This window comes from Melanerpes formicivorus, unplaced genomic scaffold (assembly GCF_026170545.1).
Source record: "Melanerpes formicivorus ecotype bairdi unplaced genomic scaffold, bMelFor1.0.p_v2 SCAF_12, whole genome shotgun sequence".
Classification (NCBI taxonomy): domain Eukaryota; kingdom Metazoa; phylum Chordata; class Aves; order Piciformes; family Picidae; genus Melanerpes; species Melanerpes formicivorus.
The window spans coordinates 10,083,788-10,110,828 of NW_027142364.1; the positions used below are offsets into that span (position 1 = coordinate 10,083,788).

Below are 27,041 nucleotides of genomic sequence, written 5' to 3' on the forward strand. Positions count from 1 at the left end.
GTTCTGTCCTGCAAGAATCACCCAGATGTAGTTTCTGGAGGGTTTATGTAAGAGGTCACACACTTGCTGGCCTCTCCTGGCCTTGAATTCCTATGTGACTGCTTGAACAAAGTGGCTGTTGTTCTCTGTTGCAGTTCCACGCCTTTCACTTTCATAAATGAGATAGAAAGAAAGGGGGGGAAAAGTGTCATAGCGTGCTGGGACTGACACTAAGCCATAGACTAACCCGAGTCGAAAGGGACACATGTGAAAGACTGCGAGGTTGTGTGCCTTGGGAAGCCGCTACCCGTAACTAGGTCACCGTCCCGCACCACACTTTCCCTTCAGTGGAATCCGAGCCGCGACAGACACCTTCCCACCGAACACCGCGAGTCCCACGGAAAATACGCTGCGTCCCGCAATGCCGCAGCCGGGCAGTGGCGTAAGCCCGGGCCGTGCGGCCACCGTGGCCAGGGCGGCGCAGCGCGGCGAGCTGACGTCAGGACGGGGCTGGCGCTGGCCGCTGGTGGAACGGGGCCGGCAGCGGGAGCGGGGCTGGCAGCGGCAGGTAGGTGCAACGAGGCCTCGCCAGCGCCTGGGAACCAGGGGCACCGGAAAGGGGGAAGAGGGGATAGCGGTGACGCGGAGCACAGGGCACAGCTCCGTGCGGCCGCAGGTCCGGCCCGGCCGGCGCCGGCCGCGCGAAGGTCAGCGGGGCTGCGGAGCAGGCCGGGGCCGGCCCAGTCGGCGGGCCCGCAGCTGCTGGGGCCAAAGGGGCTTTCCAGGGGAGAGTCGGCGACATCCCTTCTGCCGGCCCGGCTGCCGGGTTCGCGGACGGCGAGACGGAATTTTGAAGGCAGGGTTTGGCGGCCTCTGCGTGGCGGTTTTGCGTGGCGGTCGTCGTCGTGTGACCGGGAGGGAGCGAGCCGCCGGGGGTGGGGCGCGGGAGCGGACCTGCGGGCGGGCTGCCCGCGACACGGGGAGGAGGGGCGGGAGGGGCAGCGGGACGGGGCCCGGGGCAAGCCTGCACTGGGAGCAGCCCGGGTAGAGCTGTCAGCCTCGGTGGGAGAGGGAAGAGGGACGGTGATTGTCCACACCACCCGTAGTGAACGAGCAGTCTTTGAATCAAGAGCCGCACGTCTCGGCAGGACTGGGCAGTCGCTAGAGAAAAGTAAACATCACGTGAAAAAGGCCTGTACGTAGGTCAGAAAGTTCCAAAAACAGGAAGCATGGTTTTAAGGGGAGGGGGTCTGATGGGATGATACTTGATCGCTCCTGTGAGATTTTTTTGTTTCTTCACCTGAAGTCTTGAGCATAAAGTGACAGTGACGTGTTACCTGGGACCAGCTCTGTAGTGTGTGGCCAAGCCCCATCCATTTCCATGGTCTACAGAATCGGGTCCATTGCTAGTTTGACTGCATTAATCAGAACTGCTCAAGGAATTCCAAGCTGTAGATAAAACACTTGATTTGCTTTGAAGTTTGCTTTTCCTACCAGCCAGTTGCGTTTGAGAACAAGATATGAGCTGGAATGGGCTGTTGGATATTTGAATGGGCTGTTTGGATATCTGAGAAAAAACCTTAAACTGCCATTCCAGGGAGCTGAAAGGGATAGCCCCAGCCCTTTTCTGCATTTACTCTTAACTTGTGTTCAGTTTTGGGTACTACTATATGTAGATTTCAGTCACCAAGGAAGTGTTGAGGTGGGTGATAAATTGATGTATATTTGTTCAAAAACCATATTCCATATTGGTTTGCACTGAGCTAGTTTGACAAGCAAATAATAGTTGTAGTTGATCTTGCCAGGCTATCTTCTAGCTCTGCAGATACCCTTTTAAACATAATGTGGGTTGATTGTGAATAATCTGTAGGGCTTGGAGTGAATACCTGTGCTTAAAAAGGAACATAGAAGAATATCTAAGTGGTTTTGCACCTTCTGCCTAAGTGCTGACAGATTGTTCTGTGTGATTCCTTGCTCTCTATTCAGAGCTGAGGGGGTTGGGGCACTTAAATTCTGAGTTGGGAAAATGTGGTGGTTACATTTGGGATTACAGGCAAAGAGCTTTACAGCTGCTGAAGCCTGTGTTGCTGTTGTAGCCCTAGGTAACCATGAGACATCCTATAATGTGAGACTTTGATTGTGAGCCATTCTATACTCACAGGCTAAATTTAGTTGCTTTTTCTTCGATTCTTCCCCTTTATATTTCCAAGCTAAATCTAATTATGCTGTTTTGTAACAGTAAGTTTAAAGGCAGAAACAATCATTCAGTAACCTAACCTAGCACTTGCAACAGATCTGAAGTTCACTCAAGTTCTTTGTTGGCTTTTCATCTACTAAAGGCCTCTGGAAACATACAGTGATTTCTCTTTAGTAAGCAAACTAGTAGAAAGACATGGAAGCACCAATGGAGAGACCATTCCTGTCAAAACAAAGAGCAAGAAGATTGTTTCCTTGTAAAGGAGAATCCAGGGGGAGAGCATATACTGGGGTAGTGAGAGAATAAGGCTCAAATTCTTTGTACTGCTTTGTTACTTTGGAAGAATAAATTTGCCTCTGTTTCTGGAGCTTTTTTTCTGTAGACAAGTGACAACAGCATGTTTAGACTTCAGAGCAGGACTGGGTAGCCAGCGTTAAAGCAGGATGGGAGACTAACATGCCCTTTCAGGGGGTTATCAGCTAAATATTTGTTTTCTCAGTGAGCTATTACAAATGACAAGAGTACAACATTTATCTTGGAGTTTAAAATGTACCTGCAGGTGGTTCTCACCATCACACACAAGCCTGTGCTGGATGTAGCATTCCTTCAATATGAAATCCTGCTGGCTATAGTCTTGTGGGTTTGCCCAGCTGTGTGAAGAGGACAAAGCTACAAGTAATATGTATATATGCCATGTACTGGATATATCAGAAAACAAGGGGATGCTTATTATCTCTATTTTCTTTCTCCCTCCCAGCTTTCAACACATTTCCTTGTCTGGGAGGAGTTCCTCTGTCTATTAAATCTGCTATGCCACCTTTTCCCCATTATGCTGCTACAAGTAGAATGTTGTCTGGTAGGATTAAGTCCCTCGTATTGGCTTGCCAGCCCCACAAATCGTTTCTGAAAAAGGCAGCATTCTCAAGGAAGGCTTAAAATGCTTCTGATTTTGCTTTCCTAGTTCAGTTGTATTCAGATAGTTGTATTTTTATTAATCCGTTTTTAGAACAATAGTCAGAACATTATTATGCTACAAAATAAAACCTCATCCTCCAGTATATCCTGTGCTTGAGCTCTTTCCTTTAGCACGTTCATAAACCGGAGCACAGTGGCCAGGTGATTAATGTGATGAATTTAATGCAGGGTCCTTCCTGTGCCATTTCAAGCCTCATTGAAAAGTTGTGGAGAAACGAGAATCTCACTTTATAGACTTCACTTTTACTTATTTCAATTCATCTTGGTGGGAGCTAGTGACAGAGGGAGCTGTTTGGAAGAAATACAAGTCATAAAACCAGTTTTCTCCTTCCTGTTTGAGATTAAACTGCTTCAGCTTTTGTTTTGGCTGGACTTTGAGCTAGTGAATGAGAAGAACAGAAGAGGAAGTACAGAAAAGGGAGAAGTGAAGGTGCTTAGTAACTTGAGACTGCAGAACAGGGGAAGCACGTGTCATGTACACAAGAACAACTTAGAAAGGAACTTCTGGTGAGTCAGGAAGTGAGTCATTCCAGTCTGGCTATTCCCTGTGTTGCAAAAGTAGTAACTGTAAGCTTGTTAGTTTTTCCAGTTAAATTTAAAAGTGGTCTTTGATGATAACGTTGATTGCTACAATTGCACATTTGTTCCATTTGTTGTGTCGCAGAATACTAATTGTGCCTTAGTATCTTCAGCTGAGATCTACTGTGTTTCTCTACAATACTAGCTGGGTACATGCAGATACAATGATAATATATGATATTGTACCTTGAGATGCTTCCTTCTAATATATCGTTGTGAAATACTAAAGACTGCTTTTCTTGCCCTCACCTTCCTCTTCCACCCGCTAGGTTATTCAGCAATGGCATTTGTGAAGAGCGGGTGGCTGCTCCGGCAAAGTAAGTCACGGGTCTTTTACTTCCTTTTCTTCCCACCTTGCCTAACTTCTTCAGAAAACACCACAGCAACTTAGTAATTTGCAGGCCTTTCTTAAAACAAGTCTTTAGCTCTGTGGGCTGGTTTATGGTGGGGTTTTGTTTGTTTACTTTTAAGACACTTCACAGAATGACCTGTCATGACAGCTCTTCCATGTGACTTTTTGGGTATACAAGTGGGAAACAGGATATACCATATCTGAGGTGTCTGACTGGTATTCAGCTTCAGATGCTGTATAAGTGGAGACTTGGAGACTTTACCTGATACCTTAACTTAATGTCTTCAATTAGTCATGACCTCTGCTTGTTCTTGCAGCAAGTAAGAACTAAACCACCAAGTTATGCATTTAAATTCACTTGTGACTTTTGAATACTAGATAAAACAAGAATCTCAGTTCTGTCACGTCCTGAAGTAGCCTTGCTGTAGTACAGGATTTTGCTTGGCACCTCAGAATATTTGGGGCAACTGTGAAGGGTTTCTTGGTTTATTTTTTATTAACTCTAGGACACAAATACTTCCCAACATGTGCCTTAAAAAGCAATTTTCTGATTTGTAAGGTACTATTTTACGGCGCTGGAAGAAGAACTGGTTTGATCTTTGGTCTGATGGCCGCTTAGTATTCTATGATGACCAGAATCGCCATGACATTGAAGATAAAATCCACATGCGAATCCATTGCATCAACCTCAGAGTGGGGAATGAATGTCGAGGTAATAACAGAACCTTCAAGATTAGTGTATTCAGAGATTCTTTACAACTTCAGCACTTGCCCAGCATATCATTTACAACATTACTGAAAAGTAAATATGACCAAGAAGTGTGCAGCTTCATTGTGAAAAGAAAACAACCCACACTCTTCAGTCCTGCTGCCCCCTTTCCCTACTCCCCCTTCCTCCACATAAATAAAAACAACCCCAACCCAACCAGCTACTCATAGATACCTCATAAATACCCAGGGCATAGTATCACCATGTGATAGATTACAACAGGGTTCAATACTTCCTTTTGAAAGTCAGTGAGGACAGTGTACCATATAGGCAGGAGGCAGGCATGCATGTGAGGATGGGATGCTCACAATAGTCTTGCCTGACTGTTGTGTTACTGGTGTAATTATAGTGCTGGCTGGAGTGAGAGGCAGGACTGGAAATGGGAAACGCAGGTCAGGAGAGGTGGTTCTGCATCTCTGCTCTGGTGAGACCTCACCTGGAGTACTGTGTCCAGCTCTGAGGCCCCCAGCACAACAAAGCAGGTCCTGCTGGAACAGGTCCAGAGGAGGCCACAAAAATGAGAGGAAACACCTCTCCTGTGACATCAGGCTGAAAGAATTGGGGCTGTTCAGCCTGGAGAAGGCTCTAGGGAGACCTTAAGCTACATTTTAACATCTGAAGAGGGGCTACAGAAATGCTGGGGAAGGACTGTGTAGAAAGACTTGTAGCATAGAACAAGGGGGAATGGTCTGAAACTGAAGCAGGGTAGATTCAGGTTGGAGATAAAGAGGAAGGTCTTTACAATGAGAGTGGTAAAGTACTGGAACGGGTTACCCAGGGATGTGGTCAAGGCTCTGCCCCTGAAGACAATGCAAGATCAGACTCGATGTGGCTCTGGGTAGCCTGATCTAGTTGGAGGTGTCCCTGCTGACTCCAAGGAGGTTGGACAAGATGACCTTTGAGGGTTCCTTCCAATGTAATGCAATCTGTGAATCAAGTATTACTAAGTTCACTTCTGGCATTTTTTAGTACTGTACTTGATGCAGACAGAAGTGTTGGAAAGTACTTATTGCTAAGTATGGATTGGTTCTGCTGCAAGACACTTGCTTTGCTTAGGAATGATGATCAAAGCTACTTATTTTCATACTCTTTAAAGGACAAGAATGGGTTATTTCATTCTGTAGTAATTTGTTCTGATGCCATGGAAAGCAGCTACTGCTATTTATTTTGTCCAGATGTTTGCATAAATTCTCCCTTCTTGCAAATGCAGTCATGAAATTGTGGTTATAGATATTTCATAACTGGTCTCTTTTTTCTGACTCAGATTTCCAGCCTCCAGAAGGGAAACAGAGAGACTGTTTACTGCAGATTGTTTGCCGTGATGGGAAGACAGTCAACCTCTGTGCAGAGAGCGCAGATGACTGCCTGTAAGTCTGCCAGAAAATACTGGGTTTGCTGCCTCTTCCTCTTTTACCTTTCTTTTTCTTCCTCTCCCTAATTCTTTTCCTTCCTTCAGACTTCCAGAAAGCCATTTTAAGAAAGTTTTCAAGCAAGCAAAAGCAAGCTGTCAGTGACAAAAATCAGCTCTCCTATAATTTAACTGCAAGTTAAGTCACTGAGAACACTGAAGATGCTACTCCAGGAGGAATAAAAGAATCTTATTAATATGGTTAATGCCACACTTGCTGAACAGATTTTGTTTTTCATTTTCTCTATTCTTCAAATAGTACATGACCTTGATTAGGCCAGGGATGTCCCAGTCAGCAGTGAAAGGAAGAATACTCCATTATTGTGAATTCTCAGCTGAGCTTGGCTACATCTATGGACAACATCTATCATCAGTGCTTGCCAAGTGTCTGCAAGTGCATTGAGCATGCTCCCAGCCATATGGCAGCATGTTACCTAGCTGTTAGGACCTGCAAAACAGACTCTATTCCTTCTCATGTTCCTCCTCAGCTCTGCTAAGAAAGTAATTATTTCTCATTCTTGGTGTACCACCTTTGTGCATCCATTTTAGTGTATTGCTAAGCTGAGACACTTAGAGTATCCTAAACTCTGCTCTTGCAGTATTAACCAGTGGCTGCTGACTTAATTTTTTTCACAGACCTAAAACGAAAAAGTGGCATTCATTTTTGTCAGTGTTCCACTAAACAATGGCTTGGGTTTTTTTTGCAGGGCATGGAAAATTGCTCTCCAGGATGCCAGAACAAACACAGTAAGTGTGCTGCCTAGACTTCATATTGATAGGGAAGCAACTTAACAGCGCTACATGTGGTTTATCAGTTTACTTCCAAAATCACATTGCATCCTTTTGACCTAGAGAAAAACAGGGTCATAAGCATGATGCTAAGTCTTGTGGGTGGGGAGAGAAGAGAACGATCCTCTGGAGCACAAGCACATGTTGTTCTTGCGTTTGGGTCTAGGCACATAGAGTATGGGTGGAAGTGACTGATTTCAGGGAATGATTTCTCTGTGGATATTGATGTTTGAGAAGCTGGTCTGTAAGGGAAGCAGTCTGTGAGGCTGTGTGTAGAAATGAAATCTGCATCCAGTAAAAATGCACTTTCTAGTGTTTGTGTCCTACCAGGTGTAGTGCTAAAGAAAGCATACTGCAAAGAAGCTTTTGGTTTATGTAGAGCCATTAGAGTGCAAGATGCTTCTTGGCAGACTAGGCAAGGAGCAAGAGGTACTTGGAGGGGATTTCAGGCTTGCTGACAAATGAGTATATTACCTCTGAATCAGCATGCTAACTATGAAGAGAGAAGAGTAAGGAGTCACAAAAGCCTTTCTGTGAGTCTTGTCACCTCTGCCCCAAAACAAGCAAGCCCTCCAAATCCCTACAGTTAAATTTCTTGTACTATTTTAAAATCTCCTCACAGCCAGAAAGCGAGAGGTGGTTAAGAACTTTGACAGTGATTGGGTGCTGCTTTTGACTACTGCATTTGTTTCCTTTGTCTGCTCTTGCAGAACTTGGTGATACCACTCTAGGGTGCCAGGAGGCAGCTAGCTTAGTTGTGAAGACTTTTTGGTGTGGAAACAAAGGGTGAACAAGAGGGTAATTTCTAAAACTGAGGCTATGAAATGATGGGAGGAGTCATATGCTTGCCTGTACCTGTGTGCATGTGTGTGTACACGCACATAGGTAAGGAATTTTATGGCTTCTTCCTGTGGGTGTTCAGGCTTTTGTGTTCTCCCAGGTCTGCTCCCCAAGTAATTTGGGTTTTTTTGAAGCCCTTTATATAAAGTATTCACTGCTTCCTTAATATGAAGCATGTGTAAAGTTTACTCTTTTCTTTTGGGATCATTCTTTTTAATCCTTGCAGTACTCTCACTGGTTCTCTGTAGGGAAAATGTGATAACTGCTATCTTCCCCTGGTGTTTAGGGCTACATGGGATCTGATGTGATGTATGATGAGACAGCCATTTCCTCAGCCCCTCCTCCCTACACAGCTTATGCCACACCATCACCTGAGGTAAGAGTTGTAGTTGCAAAGCATTGGAAGTGAGGTAGCAGAAGCAGCTGTCCTCCAGGCACTCAAACTGTACTCCCAAAATGCTGTGTTTCACAGTTGACTCAGCTTTGAGGTTTGTACAAAAAGAGAGTGAGAGTAAGGTACTAGCAATCTATTGTTATTCCTATTTCAGATGGATTTCCTCTGAAAGGGATGAGGCAGATTGGGTTGGAAGGGATGGCTGCTCAGTGAACTTGGAAAATAAAGCTCCTTAGAGACAGGGCACAAGTTACTTGGCCAATCTTGAAAAGTACTGGCTTTTAACATAAGGAGGTGTGACTACACTTTCACATTGTGTAAGCACTGGAAGGATATAAAATCAGGAGTGTTAAAAATAAAATTTAATGACTGGAGCTGTCACTTTTAACACATAAGGGTTTTGTTGTATCCAAGATGTCTTAGCAACACAATCGCTCTAGCTCCTGGATGCACACTTCCTTTGCAGTAGAGAAGCAGTGCTAAAGCTGAACCAGTATACACTAGGTATCCTTGGATGTTCTGACTGGCATGCAGTGATACACAGAGGGATGGTTTGGGGTAGTATTACTCATTGCACTATATGTGCTCTACTTCAGCCCTTCACTGCTAAAATTAGAGATGGCACTGGGAGCTCTGTCAGATCTAGCAGTAGGCCTCCTGTTTTGAAGAACCAAATGTTTCCAAAACATGAGGCTACAGAGTATTTGTCCTGACTCTGATATTTACGGTCAGTGTGCTAGAGGAAAGTTGGTTGGAGTTTCTTGCAATCAGCTGCTGCATGCCTGGTACTTCTGAGCTCTTCAGAGAGCTGTTACTGGCATGAGGGCAGAGAGGAGAAGCTGGTGAGGCTGCTGTGTCTCTGCCCAGTGATTCATGCTCTGCGTCTGCTATTCACCATCCAGGAAGGATGGAGAGTGAATGCTTCTTAAGAGCACTTATTTTTTCCAAGCAGCTTTTCTCAATCCTTTCCAGGAAGTAGAAAGTATATCAATATAGACTGGGTATTTTAGTGAAACTTTAACTGCATTAGAAATGAGGGAGAACTGAACAAAGTGCTTCATCAGATGCATAGCAAGGAATCCTGCTATAATGGACATTTTTTATTTGACCAGGTTTATGGCTACGGCTACGATCAGTACAATGGTGCATATCCCCCTGCTGGTCCTCAAGTCTACTATGCCTCCAATGGACAAGCTTATGCTGTTCCCTATCAGTATCCATACCAAGGTAATCAGTATCACCCATATCCTTCATTTTCCTACAGAAGCTATTGGAGTCAGTCTTTCTGACTTTTAATTCTATTAATCCTTTACCACCCAATACTTACTTGCACACAAAGCAATAGAAAGAAACCTGGCTTGTACCTGGAATGAAGTTCCCTTTACCCTTGTACAACAAATGACCAGGCAAATTTGTATTAAGAGATTTGACCTTCCCAGTGAGGTTCCAGCATATTTAAATTACTTCATAACTGTTGAAACACACAGAACTCTCTAATTACAGCAGGCAGCATGGTTTCTCAGGAAAGATAGAAGAGCCAGAACAAGATTCAGTACTCCACACTGGGCTTTGATGGAGCTTTTCAATTCATGTTACTTTTACACCTAGCTTAATTGTGTCAACTCTGATGTTCAGCTATGGCCTCAGAATTAAATGCAAGTTTCAGAGGTAAATCCACTCCCAAAGCATGGCTGTAATTGGTTGTTTTCCCACATGCCATAAGGCAGTACCTTTACCCTTGTGAAGTCTCTGTTGCTTTGTTCAGGTTTGTATAGCTTTCAACCCCGATAACAGATGAAATAATAAAATTTTAGGTTGTGCTTTTAATCTTAAGTGACTTATTTTTTATTAATTTTGCACAGAGAGCCCAAATCCTACAGAATTGGGGCTTTAGAGTACTAGGAATAATATAAATTAGAAGATTTAACTTAGTAATTTGGAGGGGAAATCAGCACTATGATGCTTGCTTTGCAGGTAGGAACTAAGTCATGCAGGCAGGGCTTGTACAAGCCTGTTGCAGAGCAAGGGTCAGTTGGTGCTTTCTTGAGCTGTAGGTTAATTCCTTAGTACTGGACCAATCTAATCACTCCTTATAACAATTTCTCATTATCTAGGACCTTATGGCCAGCCCCCTGCAAACCACGTCATCATTCGTGAGCGTTACCGTGACAGTGATGGAGATCTTGCACTGGGCATGCTTGCTGGAGCAGCAACTGGAATGGCTCTGGGTTCATTATTCTGGGTTTTCTAGATTACCCTTTCCTTATCTTTGTAGTTCCAAAAATCTTGATTGTGTGCAATAATATATTGGCAATGTTGTTTACTGTTAAACTTTAAGAAATGCAATAGTTATTTTTCAGTAGTGACATCTTAATAACTGATTCTTAACTGTCTTAAGGAGAGTTTAAAGGCACCCTTTAGTTAAGTGGCTGGAGATGGTATATTCTGTTCTTGCATTCATTCTGGTATTTGGAGTTGAAAGGATTTATACTGACAGGGATCAATGTAGGCAGCAATGTAACATAGCAGTTACTAGCTTTATGAACAGATTGGTATTGTAAACATTGCAGAAATGCCCCCTGCATTTTCTGGAGGGTCTAAAATCTAGTCCAAGCAGGAGGTTTATGGGAGTCCTGTGCTATTATGTATGTACTACTGGCTTCTAAACATTCCCTGGACAAACATACAGCTCAGCAGAAACTCCTTGGCATTATATAGCCTACCATGCTTGGGAATTGTTTTGTTTTCAAACTTGCCTGCAGTGTGTTTTCTTAGATGGAGTCCTATACATGTTTCACACCACCCAGATAAAGTATAAGCAAACCACTAAGAAGCAACAGCATTCCTCAGTTCTTTTGTTCTCACAGAAATGTGAATGGCCAAGGAAGACCAATGTTTGTTGTTCCACCTCTCTCTTTAACCTGAATAATTTTTCTCTGCTCAGACGGAAGTAACGGATTTTTAGCTTTGCAAGTGGTCTTTCTTGTCTGTATAATGCTCACCTTGGACACTGTACCAACTGCATTGTTGAGGAAGAGGCCATTGTCTAGTGTCTCTGCTCATTACTGCTATTGCTCTGCAGAGTCTGCAGGAGGAGAACTATCTTGAACAGCCCGTTTGGCCTACCAGAGCCCCACTGCACACAGTAGTAGTCAGAAGGGAAGAGACAAACAGCACAAGTAGTCCCTGCACACAGGCACTTTGATATTAGCTGCCTTGCCATAGCTAGGATAGACTGTCTGCCCCTTAGCCCTCAAAGTTTACTGAACCACTTTAATTATTTGCAACTAGTTTTGAGCACAGCTGAGGCTGGGTTTGTTCTGTGCACATTTCCTCCCTCACATCTGCTTCTTCTGCCTATGACTTTTTAAAAAAAACACTCCAAAGTAGCTGGCTGGTTTAGCTTGTGTGTCTGGTTCCTTGTACAGTGTGCTCCTGCAGGCTGCTGTGCAGTGGATTGTAACCTGGAGTGCAACCATTACATGTGTTGTGTGGACTGGTACCTTATCCTGTTATAATCTGTGCTGAGCTGTGCTTGGCAGGGGAAAGAAAGCTCTGAAGAAATGCATGTGCTTTTTTATTCAGGTAAAAGAGGCAGGGTGCCCGAGTTCTTTATAGTAAGAGGACTTATTTTTATACTCCACTTTCAGCTTCCTGCATTGATACTGTTCTAATATGTTAAGTCTTTGTTATGCTTTCATTCAGAAGTAGGTTAATTTCCTTAAGGTTCCTGTATGTCAGGAGAGATGAAAATAGATGAGAACTTGCACCCGTATGAATTTAGATCAAGCCTCAATCCTTTTCATTTCATCTTAAAGTTCTCTTGGCTCTACCCAACATATTTCAGCAATAGAGGTCTTGAACAAGAGTTTGGGTAGCAGCCAGGGGAAGCACTAAGATTTTCTGACTCTTAGGACCAACAAACTGAAATCAACAGAAGTAAACAGATGGATGTAATCTTGGTTGCATTACTAAGACTGGACCTAATCTGTGGAATGTAAACTTCTTTCAAGAAACTGTTTTGCAGCAGTACACCAACGTGCATGCATGTCCTTTCACTGATTAATAAAGGCTGTGTTCTGCCAGTGGTACATACTGAAAGGACTTGTTGGATGTTCAAAAGAGGACTGCAGCGAAAGTTTCCTATTGCTAGTCCAAACCAAAGCAAATTGGAATAAACTACTAAAGTTCTCTTAGAGGTCAGAAAGAGACTGGAACTTAAGTGAACAAATATTTTTACCCTTTTTGAGCCTTTAGATAACCTGGAAGCTGATTACTAGCCTACACTGCTGTTCAGTTTGTGTTTTGCAGTATAGTTAAGTCTGCAGAATGTCTCCCATCTCCTCTGTGTGACATTTAGATTAAGTGGGGAGGAATAGGACAATTGAATGGCACTGTGATTTCTGTTGAATTTCATAATGATTGTGAAAGAATAGCACAAAGTGAATCAGCTAGTAATTTATTTTAAGTTCATTGATTTATTGTGTAAGCTTTGTGTTTTTTGTGAGTTTTTTTGTTTGGTTTGGGGTTTTTTTCTTTTGCAAGTGGTTTTGATCAAGCAAGGGAATATGTCTGTTGCACTTTCAGGAGAAAACTGCATCTAGATCCCCAGTTACTTCAAGTAAAGTATATAAGATAAAGAGTGCTGATGCAAAACATTCCTGGCTTGAATTTAAAGGAAGAAATGATACCTTAGAAGTTCAAATTGTAAGTCTTCATTGAATAAATAAATAAATAAAGACCTTACCCCATTCCAAGGGGACAAAGACCTTTAAAAGCTGAAGATTCTAGTTCCATTTTAGTAACAAGAGGCTGCATTTATATAAAAACAAAGCTCTACTACTCTACAAACTCTACTAGCTACTTTTCAGTCCCACGAGCATAGGCATTGAGAAAGTAGAAAAGCTACTAAACTGTGGTAGAACCTGAGAGCAGTTATCTTACTGCAAGTACTTCAGCATTTCTGATCTCACTGCAGAAACAGAAGTGCAAGAAATAGAAGTATTGGTGCACAAAGGAGCACTTTTTTTCACTGATTGACCTTGCTTCCTGAAAACATGGCTGTACCTCTTGTTGCTCAGAAGAGGAATGAAGGTTTGACTGTATCAATACTAATGTGTGGCTGGATATGTAGTCATGACTCAGTAGCCTTTCTCTGCCTGATCCAGTACTTCATATATCTGCAGTTTGTTTAGATCCTGGTTTGAGCTGAAGGAGTAGGGCTCAGGTGGATTTTGGGGCTTGGAGGGACTGCTTGTCCAGCTTCTGCAGATAAGTGATACCATTGTGATGGGAAGAGGCAGCAGGTGTGGTAAGATCATTTTCAAAACAGACTGAAATGATAGTCCTAACCAGGTGTTTGTTTCCAAGTGGTGCTATTCATGATGCTGTGATACCAGTTTTACCTGCACAGCACTCAGGCACACGCTTTCCTGCCTGGAGTCCAGTTATATGGAAGGACCACAGCCACTATGCTGTCACTGGTTTTTGCAGTGTATGCCATCAGTTAAGCATAACCAAGTCTGTTGTATAGCAGTTACAGTCCATCCAGAAACTAATGTCAGTGCTTACAGTGGTCACCAGTGTATATGCTCATCTGTGACTTTATGATACTCAGTTCTGGACAGCTAGACAGAGGCAGGCTTCCAGTGAGCAAGTCTGACCACATTAGAGATGGACCAGGGACCCTCCCAAATTCTTAGTTACATGTGGAAACGTAGCCATTGGCTTGTTTTCCTTGAGTGTGGGGGGCTAGGGAGCCAGCCTCTTCTAGTAAGTGGGCAAAGGTTCATGAACTAGAGAAGAGGGGGTGGGAAATGTTAATGTACAGAGAACTGCACAGACTTTTGGCAGGCATTGTTTTGAGTGCTGAACCACGATCTGAGCTGTGTCTAGATGGAGCTATCCTAGTTGTCACACAACACTGGCTTAATTTTGTTTATTCTTCAGTGGAGATTTAATAGGTGCTGAAACCAGCTAAACAAGCTGAGTAAAGGGGAAAATTCACACTTGGGTTCCTCAGATGTGTTTATGGCTTTTCTTCCTCATGCTGTGACTAAGATGTGTGTAAGTCACGGAGGGTAGCATGCAGCAAATGTTTTCTCCCCCCAGATCCTTCATGTTATTGTGCACTCTCTAACTACTGATTTTACTACATGTCCTCATTCCCTTATTAATTTACAGCAAACCCTTAGCAATAAAATTCATATTTAAGTGTAATCGTTTTGACTTGACATGTTTACTAGCTTTTGTTCAACATTTCTCATTTAGTCTGTAGACTGCTTTATAGTTTTCAAACATGTAGTCAGCTTACAGGAGGTTTCCTTTGCAAGGCACCAATGCCATGATGAGTTCTGTACACCTGCAGTCTGTCCTAAGCAGAAAAGTGAATTAAGACTACTATAGCAGTTGGAGTTAGAGCTGACATACCTCAGTCATCTCAGTTACCATTTAATAAAAATGATGTAAAGTCTGTGAAATCAGCAAAGTACCTCTGCACTAATATCACTACACCAAGATTAGATCTAAGGCCTGTTTCTTTTTAATGGAGTTCAAGGCTTTGAGTCAAAAATGCTTAATCTTGGATATATGCAATGCTGATCCAGATTTACCATTTGACATTGTGTTACCAAATCAACAGATTTGTACTGTTTAGCATTACGGTAAGCAGCTTGGAGCACAGATGTTGCTTTGGGCAAAAATGCCTCTGGTTGCTGTAAAGGTATTTCCTGTTTATGAACTGCTTCAGTGGAGTTGGGTACAATCAGTAAGTTTGCTTAGGCAGGTCATTCTGTATGCTTTACTCTGTGCACCAGAGAGCCTGCACCAGAGCAAGTTAGGGCACTAAATCTGCTATGTAAAGCTTGGCAGCTTCATAACTTCCTGGACTGTCATGCTCTTGAACTGCATTCCTTGTCTGGTTTGTTGTCACTAAATACAGTATTGTACAGGGTTGTATTCCTAAAGGTACCTTTGCTCATCCCTCTCTCCTGTTGCAGGTTGACTCACACATTGCAGTGGGGAACATTTGCTATTTGTTCACTGCATTTCAGTGAAGCTGAAAGTTCCGACCAACACGACCCCCACACTGTGAGCACTTGCAGATGAGACTTTGTAACAACAGGCCGGTGCTAATGCACTGGTTTTGGAGTCTTGTAATTACCACAGCTTATCTTACTAGGTTTCAGAGGTTTTGAGCAATCCTTAAAAGGCTCCAAGATTCACAGAAGAAATAAACCCTACAAAATAATATTTTCAAGTTTAATATCCATTTGATGATGATTTTTAAAGTTTCAGACTGACAATACCAGGCTTAATCTGACTTAATATGCTAGACCCAATAGTGATAGGGTTAACAAAAGTTAGCTGCGTTTTGCAAAGTAGTACATCTAGGTACAACAGGTGAAGTAATAAAATCATAGAATCTTTTTCATTGGAAAAGATAAGTCTAACCATTAACTCAGCACTGCCAGGTCACGACTGCTAGACCTCCACTGCACCATGTCCCTGTACACTTAATTCCTTCCACTTCCCTGGGCGACCTGTTCCAGGGGCTTGACAGCCCTTTCTGTAATTCCACATCCCCCCCCCCCCCCCCCCCCAATATCTGGCCTACCAGCCTTCCCTGGTAAAACTTGAGGCCATTTCTTCTGTCCTGTTGCTTGTTACTTGGGAGAACAGACTGAGCCCCACCTTGCTACAACCTCTTTTCAGAGCTTTGTAGAGAGCCAGAAGATTTCCTCTCATATTCCTTTTCTCCAGGCTAAACAACTTCAGTTCCCTCAGCTGCTCCTCATGAGAGCTATTCCTCAGACCCTTCACCAGCTTTGTTGCCCCTCCCTGGACCTACTCCAGCACCTCACTGTCTTTCTTGTAGTGAGGGGCCCAAAACTGAATCCAGTACTGGAGGCTTGGCCTCACTATTGCTGAGTAAATGGGCAAGATCGCTTCCCTACTCCTGCTAGCCACAGCATTCCTGATCCAGGCCAGGATGCTGCTGGCCGTCTTGGTCACTGGCTCACGCTCAGCTGCTGTGGACCAACATACCCCTGAAATGCAGCCAAATATCTCAGGGGACGGGTACATGCGAAAGTAAGATGAGATTGCTCTGCCGGTCCCCCTGCCTCCCCCGGACCGGCAGAGCCGCGCTGCCGCCGCTAGATGGCGGCGCGACACCGACTGTGGCAGCGCGGCGAGGGCTGGCCGCAGGCTCCCATTGCTGCTGCTGCTGCAGCCCCGGCGAGGCCCTGCGCTTTCCCCGCCTCTCGGCCGCGCTCCTGCCGCGGGAGTGCCCAGACCACCGACAAGCTCCGAGCACTGACACAGTCCCGCAACAGGGCTGTTTGCGCTTACAACCCGCTGATGGCTGAGCCGAGCAGCCTGGCCCGCAGCTGCCTGCGCAGGGATGCAGGCCCCCGCCAGCCGGCACCAGCACAACGGGCCAACGGGCCGCCAGTTTCCAATTCCAGCAGGAAACAAGGCCTGCCTTGGGAATCTCGGCTGTCCCTCCCTGGCACTGTTCCCCGCGCCCCCCGGCAGCACGGCACTTCCCATCGCCGCGTACACGCGGGTACAGCAGCGTTGTCGAGGCCCTCACAAGGGCTCCGCAGAACTCCTGCCCTGCAAACAATGGTGTGGCATAATGATAATGCTCACATTCACGGGCAGCGACAGAACCTGCCGGGCCGCAGATTGCTCTGCTAAGAAATCCTTTTCAAATCTGCTGCTGATCAAAAGCAGTTTTTCATGGGAATGTACAGGGGACGTTACTGCAACGGAAAGGCCATTTCCATGCCAAGCGAGCTGCTTCAGTTGAAGTGCTGTTTGTGATAAAGTCTCCCGACTTTTCTGTTACTGAAATGAAGAGGTATTTTGGTTCTTCATGTTCTGCCAAGCTAGCAGATGAGCTGCCTTTGCACTAATCAAAGTCTAATCCTTGGGCAACTACCACACCTGAGAAACATTCACCCCAAAAACACAGGAGTGTTCCTACTGTGCTGGGAAGAGACTGGCGTCCCTTACAGAGGGTGAAGTAAAGCTAGCAATACACTTAGCTGGGCTCTGGGTTGTCCCAGCCTGTACTTGAACACAATAGGACTGGCTGAGAGCCCTGGCCTGGGACTAGCATGTTCTGGTGGGCTTTTTTCCCAGCTCTGTCACAAGCATTTTGCATGATGTTGGAAAAAGCCAGTTTACATTGCCACATCTCACGTCTCCCATTCCCAAAAGACAGGTGGTAACACAAAAGAAACAGACAAGTTCATGAAAAGCTGTAAGCTGTTCCAGTCTGCCATGCACTGAGGATATGGTGGCATCAGTCTGAGCTGATGCTTTCAGAGATCTCCGAGATGATCATAAACAACAATTAACAGTGTTTCAGTAAGAAGCAGCCTAAAATACAAGAGGACAGGGACTGGTAATTCAAGAACATGTTTCCTTACACATTGAATATAGGGGGGACATGCTGGAGGACATTGTAACCCTTTCTACCCAAAGCAAAGTGAACTCCACTCAGCTTGTAACATATGCAGCAAGCCCCGCTGTTTCCAGAAGTCCCAGCCCCAAAGGCCTGTGGCACCCAGCCTCTACTTGATGCAGGCAAACAAAGACTGAGCATTATTCCAAACTGGGGGTTGGAAAGGGAAATAAACACAATTCTCTTTGGCTAGAGATTTTTAAAAGGAAATGTTAAATTCCAGTCTCCTTGTTTCAAGCTCATCTTAGTTATTATAGGAAGGAAGAAAAAAACTCTATCTTAAATTCATAGCAACATAAGCATCGTCAGCATGTAAACTTCTGTCACTATCTTTCAAACAACTGCTTAGTTCAGCTGATGTAGACAACTATGTCATGCAGATCAGACCACACATGATAACAGACGGACTATGAATACATGAACTGAATGTCTGGACTGGGAATCTTTACAGACTCTACTTTACCTTTTTTTTTTTTTGCCTTTTCAATGACTGTCTGACAAAGAAGTGGGAAAGAGAGAGAGATTTGTTCTTTAACTACCCCAAAAAGCACTGAAGTCAATCATTTCACTACCTGAAATTTCTCCTTACGTGGAGGTTCAATATAATGCCACGTGCCATCCCTCTGTAATGGCATGAAACAAAGCACATAGTCAGAAGCCTGAAGAACACACATACAAGTAAAATCCCTCTCACCAGCATAGGACTGTTTGTCTAGATTTAAAATAAGTATTAGTATGATTTCTAAATCAGCTGCTCAATGCTACAAACTACTTTTGATTGCTATGTTCCTCGGTTTGCAAATAATTATGACTTAGCCACCTCCCAATCCTAGTAAAGTGCTTTTTCCCAGGAAAGCAATGTTCTGCATATGGTCTTCCATATGCAGCATATTAACCATATGCAGCATATTAACCATATTAACAGTGACCCTTTTTACATCTTCTTGATTAAATCTAGGCAATGTTTTCAATCTTGGATTTGGATGGCTGAGAAATAATCAGGAAAATAACCCTGCCTTTCTATACTCCTCCATAATTTTCCCTGGAAGTTGTTCAATCACCCCTGCATGTTTTTGTTTCCTTAATACTTTCTTTAAAGATCATTCTCAAAGTTCACACCACAGCATCCTGCTGAGTTAAGAAAGCAAAACTTTACTCTTACAAGCCAGAAGAATCCCACACAGTCAATCAATAGCTGTATTTCTGACTGTTTTAAAACCAGCTCTTTCAGATGTCACTATTCCAAACAGCTTTTTTTTTCCTGATCAATATCTCTGGCAGATGTTCAGATAACCTATCATGGAACTAATTGCTGTTAAAGCTATGCACCTATGATCAGACAGGCTGGAGTGTGTTTTCCTTATATAATGGCAATAAAAAAACCCTCACATAAATTCAACCCATGCAAAGCACAACTTTCTGGAATGGGCAGATGCCACTTAGCAGAACAAACATTTTTTGGTACTTTGTCCTCATTCAAACAAACAAACAAACCCCAAACCACACCAAACAAACACCACCCCACCCCACCCCCCCAAGAAAATAAACAAATAAACCCCCCACAATCCGAAACACTTGAGAAGTGCTTCCATTACTCCAGCCCTGTCAGTGTCCTGTCCTGGGCAGTCAGTGTGCTTAACTTTAGGCATGGAAGTAACTGTGCTGACTTGAATGGCATGCACACTGTTTATCTTCAAATGCTTGTGGTGTTGGATCAACAGTTTTGTAAAAGTACAAAGCCCCCATGAACATATTAGTCATTTGGGGGTCGGGGGAGAAAGTGGAGGAACCCTCCAAAGTTGCTGGATTTGTCTATATGTGGCACGAGAAAATAGGTCAAAATCTACACAAGTGTAAATGAGTGGAACACTAATGAATCCATGTGACAGCTTGCAGTCTGCTTTTATAGCTAATGAAGACTCTCTCAGATCCATTTTAAGTAAAGCAAATGCCTGTGCTGTAAACAAAACAGTCTCCTCCTCCCTTCAACAGAAGTATTACCAAATGCTTCAGAAGTGACCCCAATCTAGTGTTTTGCAGAGGCATCGATATACTCCTTCATGCACGGAATCACTTACAGATGCTGCAGAATACTGCACTATAGTTTAGTGGCACATAGGGAAAATGAGAAGCTCAGAGCTGTGGCTGATTGTTTCTGTTAAAGACAGTGAGGCACTGTGGGCAGGGAGGTGAGATTATGGTTTTGATCAAATCCCAGTAAACCAGAGGTAATGAAATGCAGTGAGGCAATTCCAAGGAAGGGAAGTGTCCTATCCCTGTGCTGAGCTGACAGTGAGGTCCTAAATACCACTGGTATAAACAGTTGCCAGCTCATTTTAGTTGGTACCTGCTGATGAAAGCATACTTTGTTTATTCAGACCAGAGCTTTCCCTATCTCATCTCTTTTGATGAGATATTTTAATTTCATTTTTTATATGATATTATCATTTTTCTTACACCTCATCTCTTTTGATATGATATTCCTCTAATTAAACAGTTATCCTCACTGTTTCAGGTGTAAGCCATTTGAATATGGCCTCAGACTGAGTTTATGGTGGCCTTGGTTAGATCCAAAACTCACCTGCAAAGGCTAACTGGATACAGGGTGGTGGGCACATATGTAAAATACAGCAAATGGATCTGCAACCAGCCAGGACTACAGAAGAGGGAGCGGTTTTAATTCTCTAACAGTCAGTATTAATCAGATCACCATGTATATGAAGTCGCTCATTTTCCATCCTGAATAAAGCAGCAACAGCAGCAGCCCCAAAGCTTGGTGGAGCTCATATTCAAGTCAGTTATTACACAGGTGAGCATATTCAGTGAAACTGGATATTCCCCATAAGCTCTGCAAGTGTAGCTGAAGTGCTGGCTTAAACACCTGACACATGCCCTTTACAGTAGTTGTGAGTTTGTAGACTATTTAATACATTTTGTAACTTTTCTGCATCTCACTGTCTGCTGAGTTTATCTTTACAGTGGAATTTTCTACCTATTCCATGTGCAAACTCAGATAGCTGAGCTAATACTGCAGCAACTTACCTGAAATAAAAAACATAATTTATGTAGACAAAGAGGAGGAGGATGATGATATTTTAATTTTTTTTTTAAGTGCTGTGGGTTTCTTTCTCAAGGACTATCTTAGCATTTATTCCTTTCCTACCAAGAGTTGTCTACATCCACAATTGGGTCCTATTTCTGTGATTATCTGAGTTTTAAAGTAACATATTGTGAATATCACCACGTACTTCACTTGGCAGAGGAGTGACTACATTGGTATGCTACCATGGTCTGCAAAGCTGCAATTACATCAGCCATTAAAACTGAGAAGGGAAATGGAGAACAGCGCTTTACATTAAGTGATGCCAATTGCAGAGTAAGTACCTGGTGCTAAGGAAAGTGACTGTTATATTTATGTGGTTATATAACTAACAGATTGAGCAAGCTCTTGCCCTTTGCTTATCTCTTAGAATCTTATCATTTCAGGAAATGAGAGTCTACCTCCTCCATGGGTGATCTCATAAGCCAGGAAATGCAGATTTGAAGCTGGATTGCTGATAGGCCTCTTGGAATGAGAGCGGAGCACTGAGTTACATTGCAGTGTTAAAGGTAATGTTCTAATTATTGTGCCTGCACTGAACCCCTGGCTGTGCAGGGAACCACAGAAGGGCTGAGGTTGGACTGTGGCCAGTCTGAGGATGGAGATTCCACAACCCCTCTGGGCAACCTGTTCCACGGTCTGACTGCCCTTTCAGTAAAGCAGTTTTCTTACATACAAGTAGAATTTTCTGACTTTTGGTGTCTGTCCATTGTCTCTTGCCCTTTTGTTTGGCACAGGTGAGAAGCATCTGGCTCAGTCTTCTTTACATCCCATCTTCTTATGGGTGATGCTCCAAGCCCCTAATCATCTTTGTGTCCTTTTGCTGAACTTTCATCTCTACGTCCGTGTCTGTCTTGTATGGACAAACCAGCACTGGACCCGGTACTCCAGATGTGGCTGCACCAATGCTGAGTAGAGGGGAAGGATCATTTCCCTTAGTCTGCTGGTAGCACTTCTCCTAATGCAGTCAGTGATGCTTTTGCCCCCATTTGCCACTAGAGTACACTGATGGCTCCTGCTCAACTTGGTTTCCACCAGGATCCCCAGGTTGTTTTGTGCAGAGCTGCTTTCTAGCCAGTTAGCCCTCAGAATGCACTGGTAGGTGGGTTATTCCTCCTCAGTGGCAGGACCTAGCATTTCCCTTTGCTTAATACCATCAAAACTACTTCACTGCCCCTTTTTTAAGCCCATACTTATGAAGTAAGTTTTTGTCTATGAAGGTGTTAGGGAAGACAGTGTCAGGAGCTTTACTGCAGCGAAGGTAAACATTCACTGTTGTCCCCTTGCCCATTAAGTTATTCATCTCATCGTAGCAGGCTACCACGTTGGTCAGGCATGACTTCCCCTTTGTAAATCCATGCTGACTTCTCCCAGGAATGATCCCATTAATTTGTATGTTTGAGACCTAATTCCATTATTATTTACTCTTTCAGCTTCGCAGGGATTCAAGTAAGGCTGACTGACTTGCATTGTCCTAGATCAAATTTCTTGAAGATAGGAGTGACATTTCATCCAGCCCTCGGGAACCTCCCCAACTGCAATGACTTTTCAGAGATTGAGAGTGGCCTCACTATGACATGGGCCAGCTTCCTCCACACTCAGGGGTGCCTCCTGTCAGGTTCCAGGGACTTGCAACTGTCCAGTCCATTTAAACATACTCTAGCTTCATCCCTCTCTACTGAGGATACATCTTCCTTACTCCAGAAGCAAGTAAGCATATTAGGGACTACTCTGTTGTTAGGAATTAAATTCTCCATAAGAGACAGAATTTAGGTACAGAGCACATAGTGTGGTTAATCCTTCACCTGCCGACATTCTGCTTTTAAAAGAAGTTATAAAGGCTCTTCATAGTTTAGATCTCCCCTTCTGTAAAACAGAGATATTATCCCTTTCTTTCAGCTTCACCAAACAATTTAAATCAAACACCCTGAGCGTCTCAGCTAGTGGTACTAGTGAGGCTGAGCATCACAGCAAATTGCTAGTTGCAACACCAGTACCTTATTTGAGCCAGGTGGGCTGCTAAAGATCAGCAGACTGCTGTGGATAGACACTTAAGGGCTCATTTGCTCACCACACACAAGGTCTTTTCCTTCTGCATTTTTAGACAAGGGCAATGAGGCTCCTGAAGGGCCTGGAGCACATGGCCTATGAGGAGCATCTAAGGGAGCTGGCATCGTTCAGTCTGGAGGAGAGGAGAATGAGGAGAGACCTCATTGCTCTCTACAGCTACCTGAAGGGAGGTTGGAGCAAGGAGGGGGCCAGCCTTTTCTCTTTAGTGGAAAGCAACACGACTGGAGAAAATGGTTTCAAGCTGTGCCACGGTAGGTTCAGGCTGGATGCTAGGAGACAATTCTTCACAGAGAAGGTTTTCAGATACTGGAATGGTCTTGCCAGGGCAGTGGTGGAGTTGCCATCCCTGGAGGTATTCAAGCAGTGTGTGGAACTGGCACTTAGGGACATGGTTTAGTGTTGACCCATCACTGCTGTGTTGAAGGTTGGACTGGATGAACTTTGAAGTTTCTTCCAACTGCATGTTTTCTGTGATTCTGTGATTCTAGGTTTGGTCTTTGATCAGAATACACAAACACAAGAGAAAGGCAATGACACCAGAAGCAGGCTTCAAGGCACAGGAAACCTCTCTCTGCTACATCTTACCTCCCTCCAGGACCTGTCACAAGAACCTTCCCTGTGCATTCCTTTCTTAAATTCTCTTCCAAGCCAGGTCTAAATGTCCATTTCCATAAGACCCATGCTGAGAAGATAGTTGAGCTACTTGTTATGTCAACGACCATGGCACTTACCAGCACAACAGAATCATAGTCTCAGTACAGACTGAGCTGTTTGTAACCCTGGGCCTGTATTGCTTGTGCAGTAAATGAAAACAGAGACAAGTAATGTATTCTGGCAATATTTTTGGCCATTGGTAATTCAGCACAGATATGAAGGCCTCCAGACTATTCAGAATTCTCCAACTTTAAGTATTAGTGGTCTTCTATCAAACCTCCAGAGCTTTAACCCATCCCTCTTCCCAAGTGACACTGCACTAGATTGGTTACTTACTCCCTTACAACAGGCTTTGAGGCAGTACTAATGTTGCAAAAGTTGATCAGGCATAATCTAGATGGTTTAGGGACCTTAAAATGCCACTCCACTTGATCTGTATCAGCATAATGCCACTTTCCCAGGCCTTACTCCATCCTCAGGGTGTGACAAATAATGTGAGAGCTACAGCACCCACTCCTTCCCTTCAGCCCTGCTACAAGACAAATCTTCAGATCTTCATAACCAATACGACTTTGAGGCGGAAGTTTTGAATCCTTTTCTCTGAAGATTATTTGAAGCTGAGAGATGGTTGAAAGAAGGAGTGAAATAGAAGTTTACATTTTCTGTTGGTTGTATGCCCAGAGTTGGGATATTCCTATGCACAGGCCAGCAAGTGTTTGTGTTAGTGTCAGTAAGCGTTCTGCAAAGTGCTGTGCAACTAGGCAAAGTTGCAAGGAACGGTTGAAAAGCACAAGGAACAGCTTGGCATCCAGGTTTGCAGTCATGATGATGCCAGTTCTTTCTAAGATGAAGCAGGATTTCAAAACGTAGCAGGAGTCCTGCTCTGCAAGCCCCTACTTCAAATATGGCATGGGCAGAGAGGTAAGAACATCAGTGTGATGCTCACAGATCACCCTCACTGTCAGGACATTCTATAGAGTTGGTCTATACCTATTCTGGGAAGGTTCTGCTAGATGAAGGAGTTATGATGCTGTCGGAAGACAAAGTAGAATAGCACAGTGTTCCAGTGCAAGTGTGCCACTGAGCACAGACAAAGGGGCCTCCAGAGTGCCAGAGGCAGGCAGGACATGTGCACACAGTATGTGTACTGCCCTGGTAAGGAGCTTGGATGAGTCCTTATGAAGGAACACTGTTTTCATTGCTGCTTTGGCTCTACTTGGCACAGCTTTTCCTCACTACATGATAAACCTAAGAACTGTGTCAGATTCTGCACTCATTTGTTTAGGGACTTCGGCTTGCTTGACTATGACATGCATCAAAGCTATGACCAGGCATCCTGAGGCCACCTGTCAGAGCCCTGAACCATGGGTAGTTTTAAGATAAGGCATAAAGAAATGGAAAATATCTTTGAAGGTTGGTAAAACCAAAATCAAAACAGAATAATAAAGAGCCCCAAAACCAGAAGAGCTAGAACAAAAGGAGACTAGCGGATGGGGCAGAAATTGTCAGTGGTCTCATGAGGGACAAAGGCAATTGCCCTGTTGTTGCTCTGTCACAGAGTGGTCAAAGAAATGAGTCAGCCTTGCAGCTCTACATTTCACCTGGCTGTGAAAAACTTTCTTGGGCCCTTCTGTAATCTCATACAGCTTCCTCATGGTGGAAACAGTCTCTCTCTGATTTTTTTCCTTTTTTTTTGGCTTTCCACACATGTAACTCATTAAAGATAAGAAGATACCAGGCTTGATGGTGGTGGGCGAAGGGAACAGCTGGAGCGCACATGAAATGGCAGGTCTCATCTGATGCACAATGCTTGCACTGCAGGAGAGCAGCATAATGGAAGCTACTAATACAGTACTTCAGTAAAGACAATCTTCATGCAACACCTGACTGCGTGAATATCTACACTTATTATTTATATGCTTTGGCAGTTTTGCTTCTAATCTCACCTACAGCTGACACTGTGCTGATGCTTTGGTATACAGATTGGAAAAATCCAAATATCATTTGACAAAGGGAGAAAATAATTAGCTTTCTGTGGTGGGTTGAAGTTCCCCCCAGCATTAACTTTAGCCAGACTAACTCAGTTAGAAGCAAATGAAGCTGTATTTACAAGCAAAACCTACACTTTACAATGGAATGCAATGAATATGTACAAAATATACAGTATTTACACTATTGTAGAGATATGTACAATTAGCCAATAACACAGAAACCCCCCTGGTCAAAAAGAGACCAGGGAAACTGCTCCACTGCCCCTCCCCCCCCAAACCTCCTAAACCCACCTTGTACCGAGAGAGAGATAGCTGGGAGAAAGCAGTGTTAGTCTTATCTCAGGGTCAGCCAGAAGCATTATCTTCTCCCAGACGAAGCAGAACAGCCAAGATCAGAGGAGAAGACAAAAGGAATGGGAATGGAAGTGAAATGTGAAGAACTGTTATGATACAGCTTCTCTTATCCCAGACATTTATCCAATTAATTTGTTTAGAATAATCTTTTTTTTTCCTTTTTACACCCAATAGTGATTTATTTATATTTTTCTACTTTTCTGTTAAAAATCTGCAGATAAATTTTAAAGGTGTAGCCTAAAACTACCACACTTTCATAACAAAGTAATTCTGTATTGAAGGGAAATCTACTCTACTCCTGGGCCCTGCACAGCAAAAGATTGCTAGGACAGATAACACTATGATAGGTGCTTAAAAGTAAATTTCCTACTGTCCTGCAGTCACCTGATGCCCAAACTGCTACAGAGCTCAAAGAAATCAGAATACTCTCGCTAGGAACCAAATTGTTCATGCTAGTTGTAAAAGTGCTCTTTAGCAAAAGAATACAATCCAGAGATTCTTGTAAGTCAAAGTCAATTATCCTGTTAAGAGCTGTCAGAACACGACTGTATTATAGAATAAGGCAACTGGTATACTTTCAAACTTATTGCATGAGTCTAGAAGCCCACTGGCAACTACTCAGTTTCAACACTCAAATATAAACAAGGTCAATATGGACAGCAATAGCAATGATGCAGAAATGTCCAAAGTTTGGGGTGACAGACCAAAATGACTGTCAAAGCAAGTCTGAACAGTAAAGACCCAGCAGTGATAAGTCCTTATTTCCCCCAGATTTGTTCTGAATTGCTAGCCCATTCATTACCCAAACAGGACACTAGAAACAACACTGGTCCTACAGTGACTCCATCTAACATGATGTGTGTTAAAACATTGACATTAAAATACAGTATCACAGTATCACCAAGGTTGGAAGAGACCTCAAATATCATCGAGTCCAACCTGAAACAGCTTACAATAGAAGACAGTCTTTAGTCTCTTTTTAGTCTTACACTTTTCCTTGTGTAGGATCACTTGTCTAATCCTGAGGCTACCTAATGGACTTGGGCTTTGCTAGCCTGAAGAATTCAGTGATGATGACATGGAGTTTAAATCACGTGTGGGTCAGCTACAAAAAA

At 43.6% G+C, this 27,041-nt stretch overlaps 1 protein-coding gene and 1 long non-coding RNA gene across 4 annotated transcripts in view; one reads left to right on the forward strand and one right to left on the reverse strand.

The window, feature by feature from the left end:
* The first annotated feature begins 487 nt into the window (after window positions 1-487).
* PLEKHB2 (pleckstrin homology domain containing B2) lies at window positions 488-14,501 on the forward strand. Of its 2 annotated transcripts, none has more exons than XM_068145267.1 (8): window positions 488-547; window positions 4,000-4,047; window positions 4,642-4,794; window positions 6,116-6,218; window positions 6,967-7,006; window positions 8,175-8,264; window positions 9,395-9,509; window positions 10,397-14,501. In XM_068145267.1, exons 2-8 carry the CDS (start codon window positions 4,011-4,013, stop codon window positions 10,531-10,533), a joined length of 675 nt encoding a protein of 224 aa, XP_068001368.1. In that variant the 5' UTR covers window positions 488-547; window positions 4,000-4,010; the 3' UTR covers window positions 10,534-14,501. The 2 variants fall into 2 exon arrangements, with proteins under 2 accessions (XP_068001368.1, XP_068001370.1); XM_068145269.1 differs by lacking the exon at window positions 488-547 and adding an exon at window positions 3,492-3,658.
* An 11,358-nt stretch (window positions 14,502-25,859) lies between these two features.
* Window positions 25,860-27,041, reverse strand: part of LOC137444697 (uncharacterized) — a 119,353-nt gene continuing 118,171 nt past the window's right edge. For both annotated transcript variants that reach the window (XR_010988214.1, XR_010988213.1), the window contains exon 4: window positions 25,860-25,934. This is a non-coding gene — a long non-coding RNA (uncharacterized lncRNA). The remainder of the gene's footprint in view (window positions 25,935-27,041) is intronic.

What these genes read in the sequence shown, in the direction of transcription:
- PLEKHB2 (XM_068145267.1), top strand. Translation starts at nt 4,011, where the DNA reads ATGGCATTTGTGAAGAGCGGGTGGCTGCTCCGGCAAA. An exon ending in CGGGTGGCTGCTCCGGCAAA is followed by an intron (nt 4,048 to 4,641) that starts GTAAGTCACGGG and finishes CTGATTTGTAAG; the next exon opens with GTACTATTTTACGGCGCTGG. An exon ending in CTATCAGTATCCATACCAAG is followed by an intron (nt 9,510 to 10,396) that starts GTAATCAGTATC and finishes CTCATTATCTAG; the next exon opens with GACCTTATGGCCAGCCCCCT.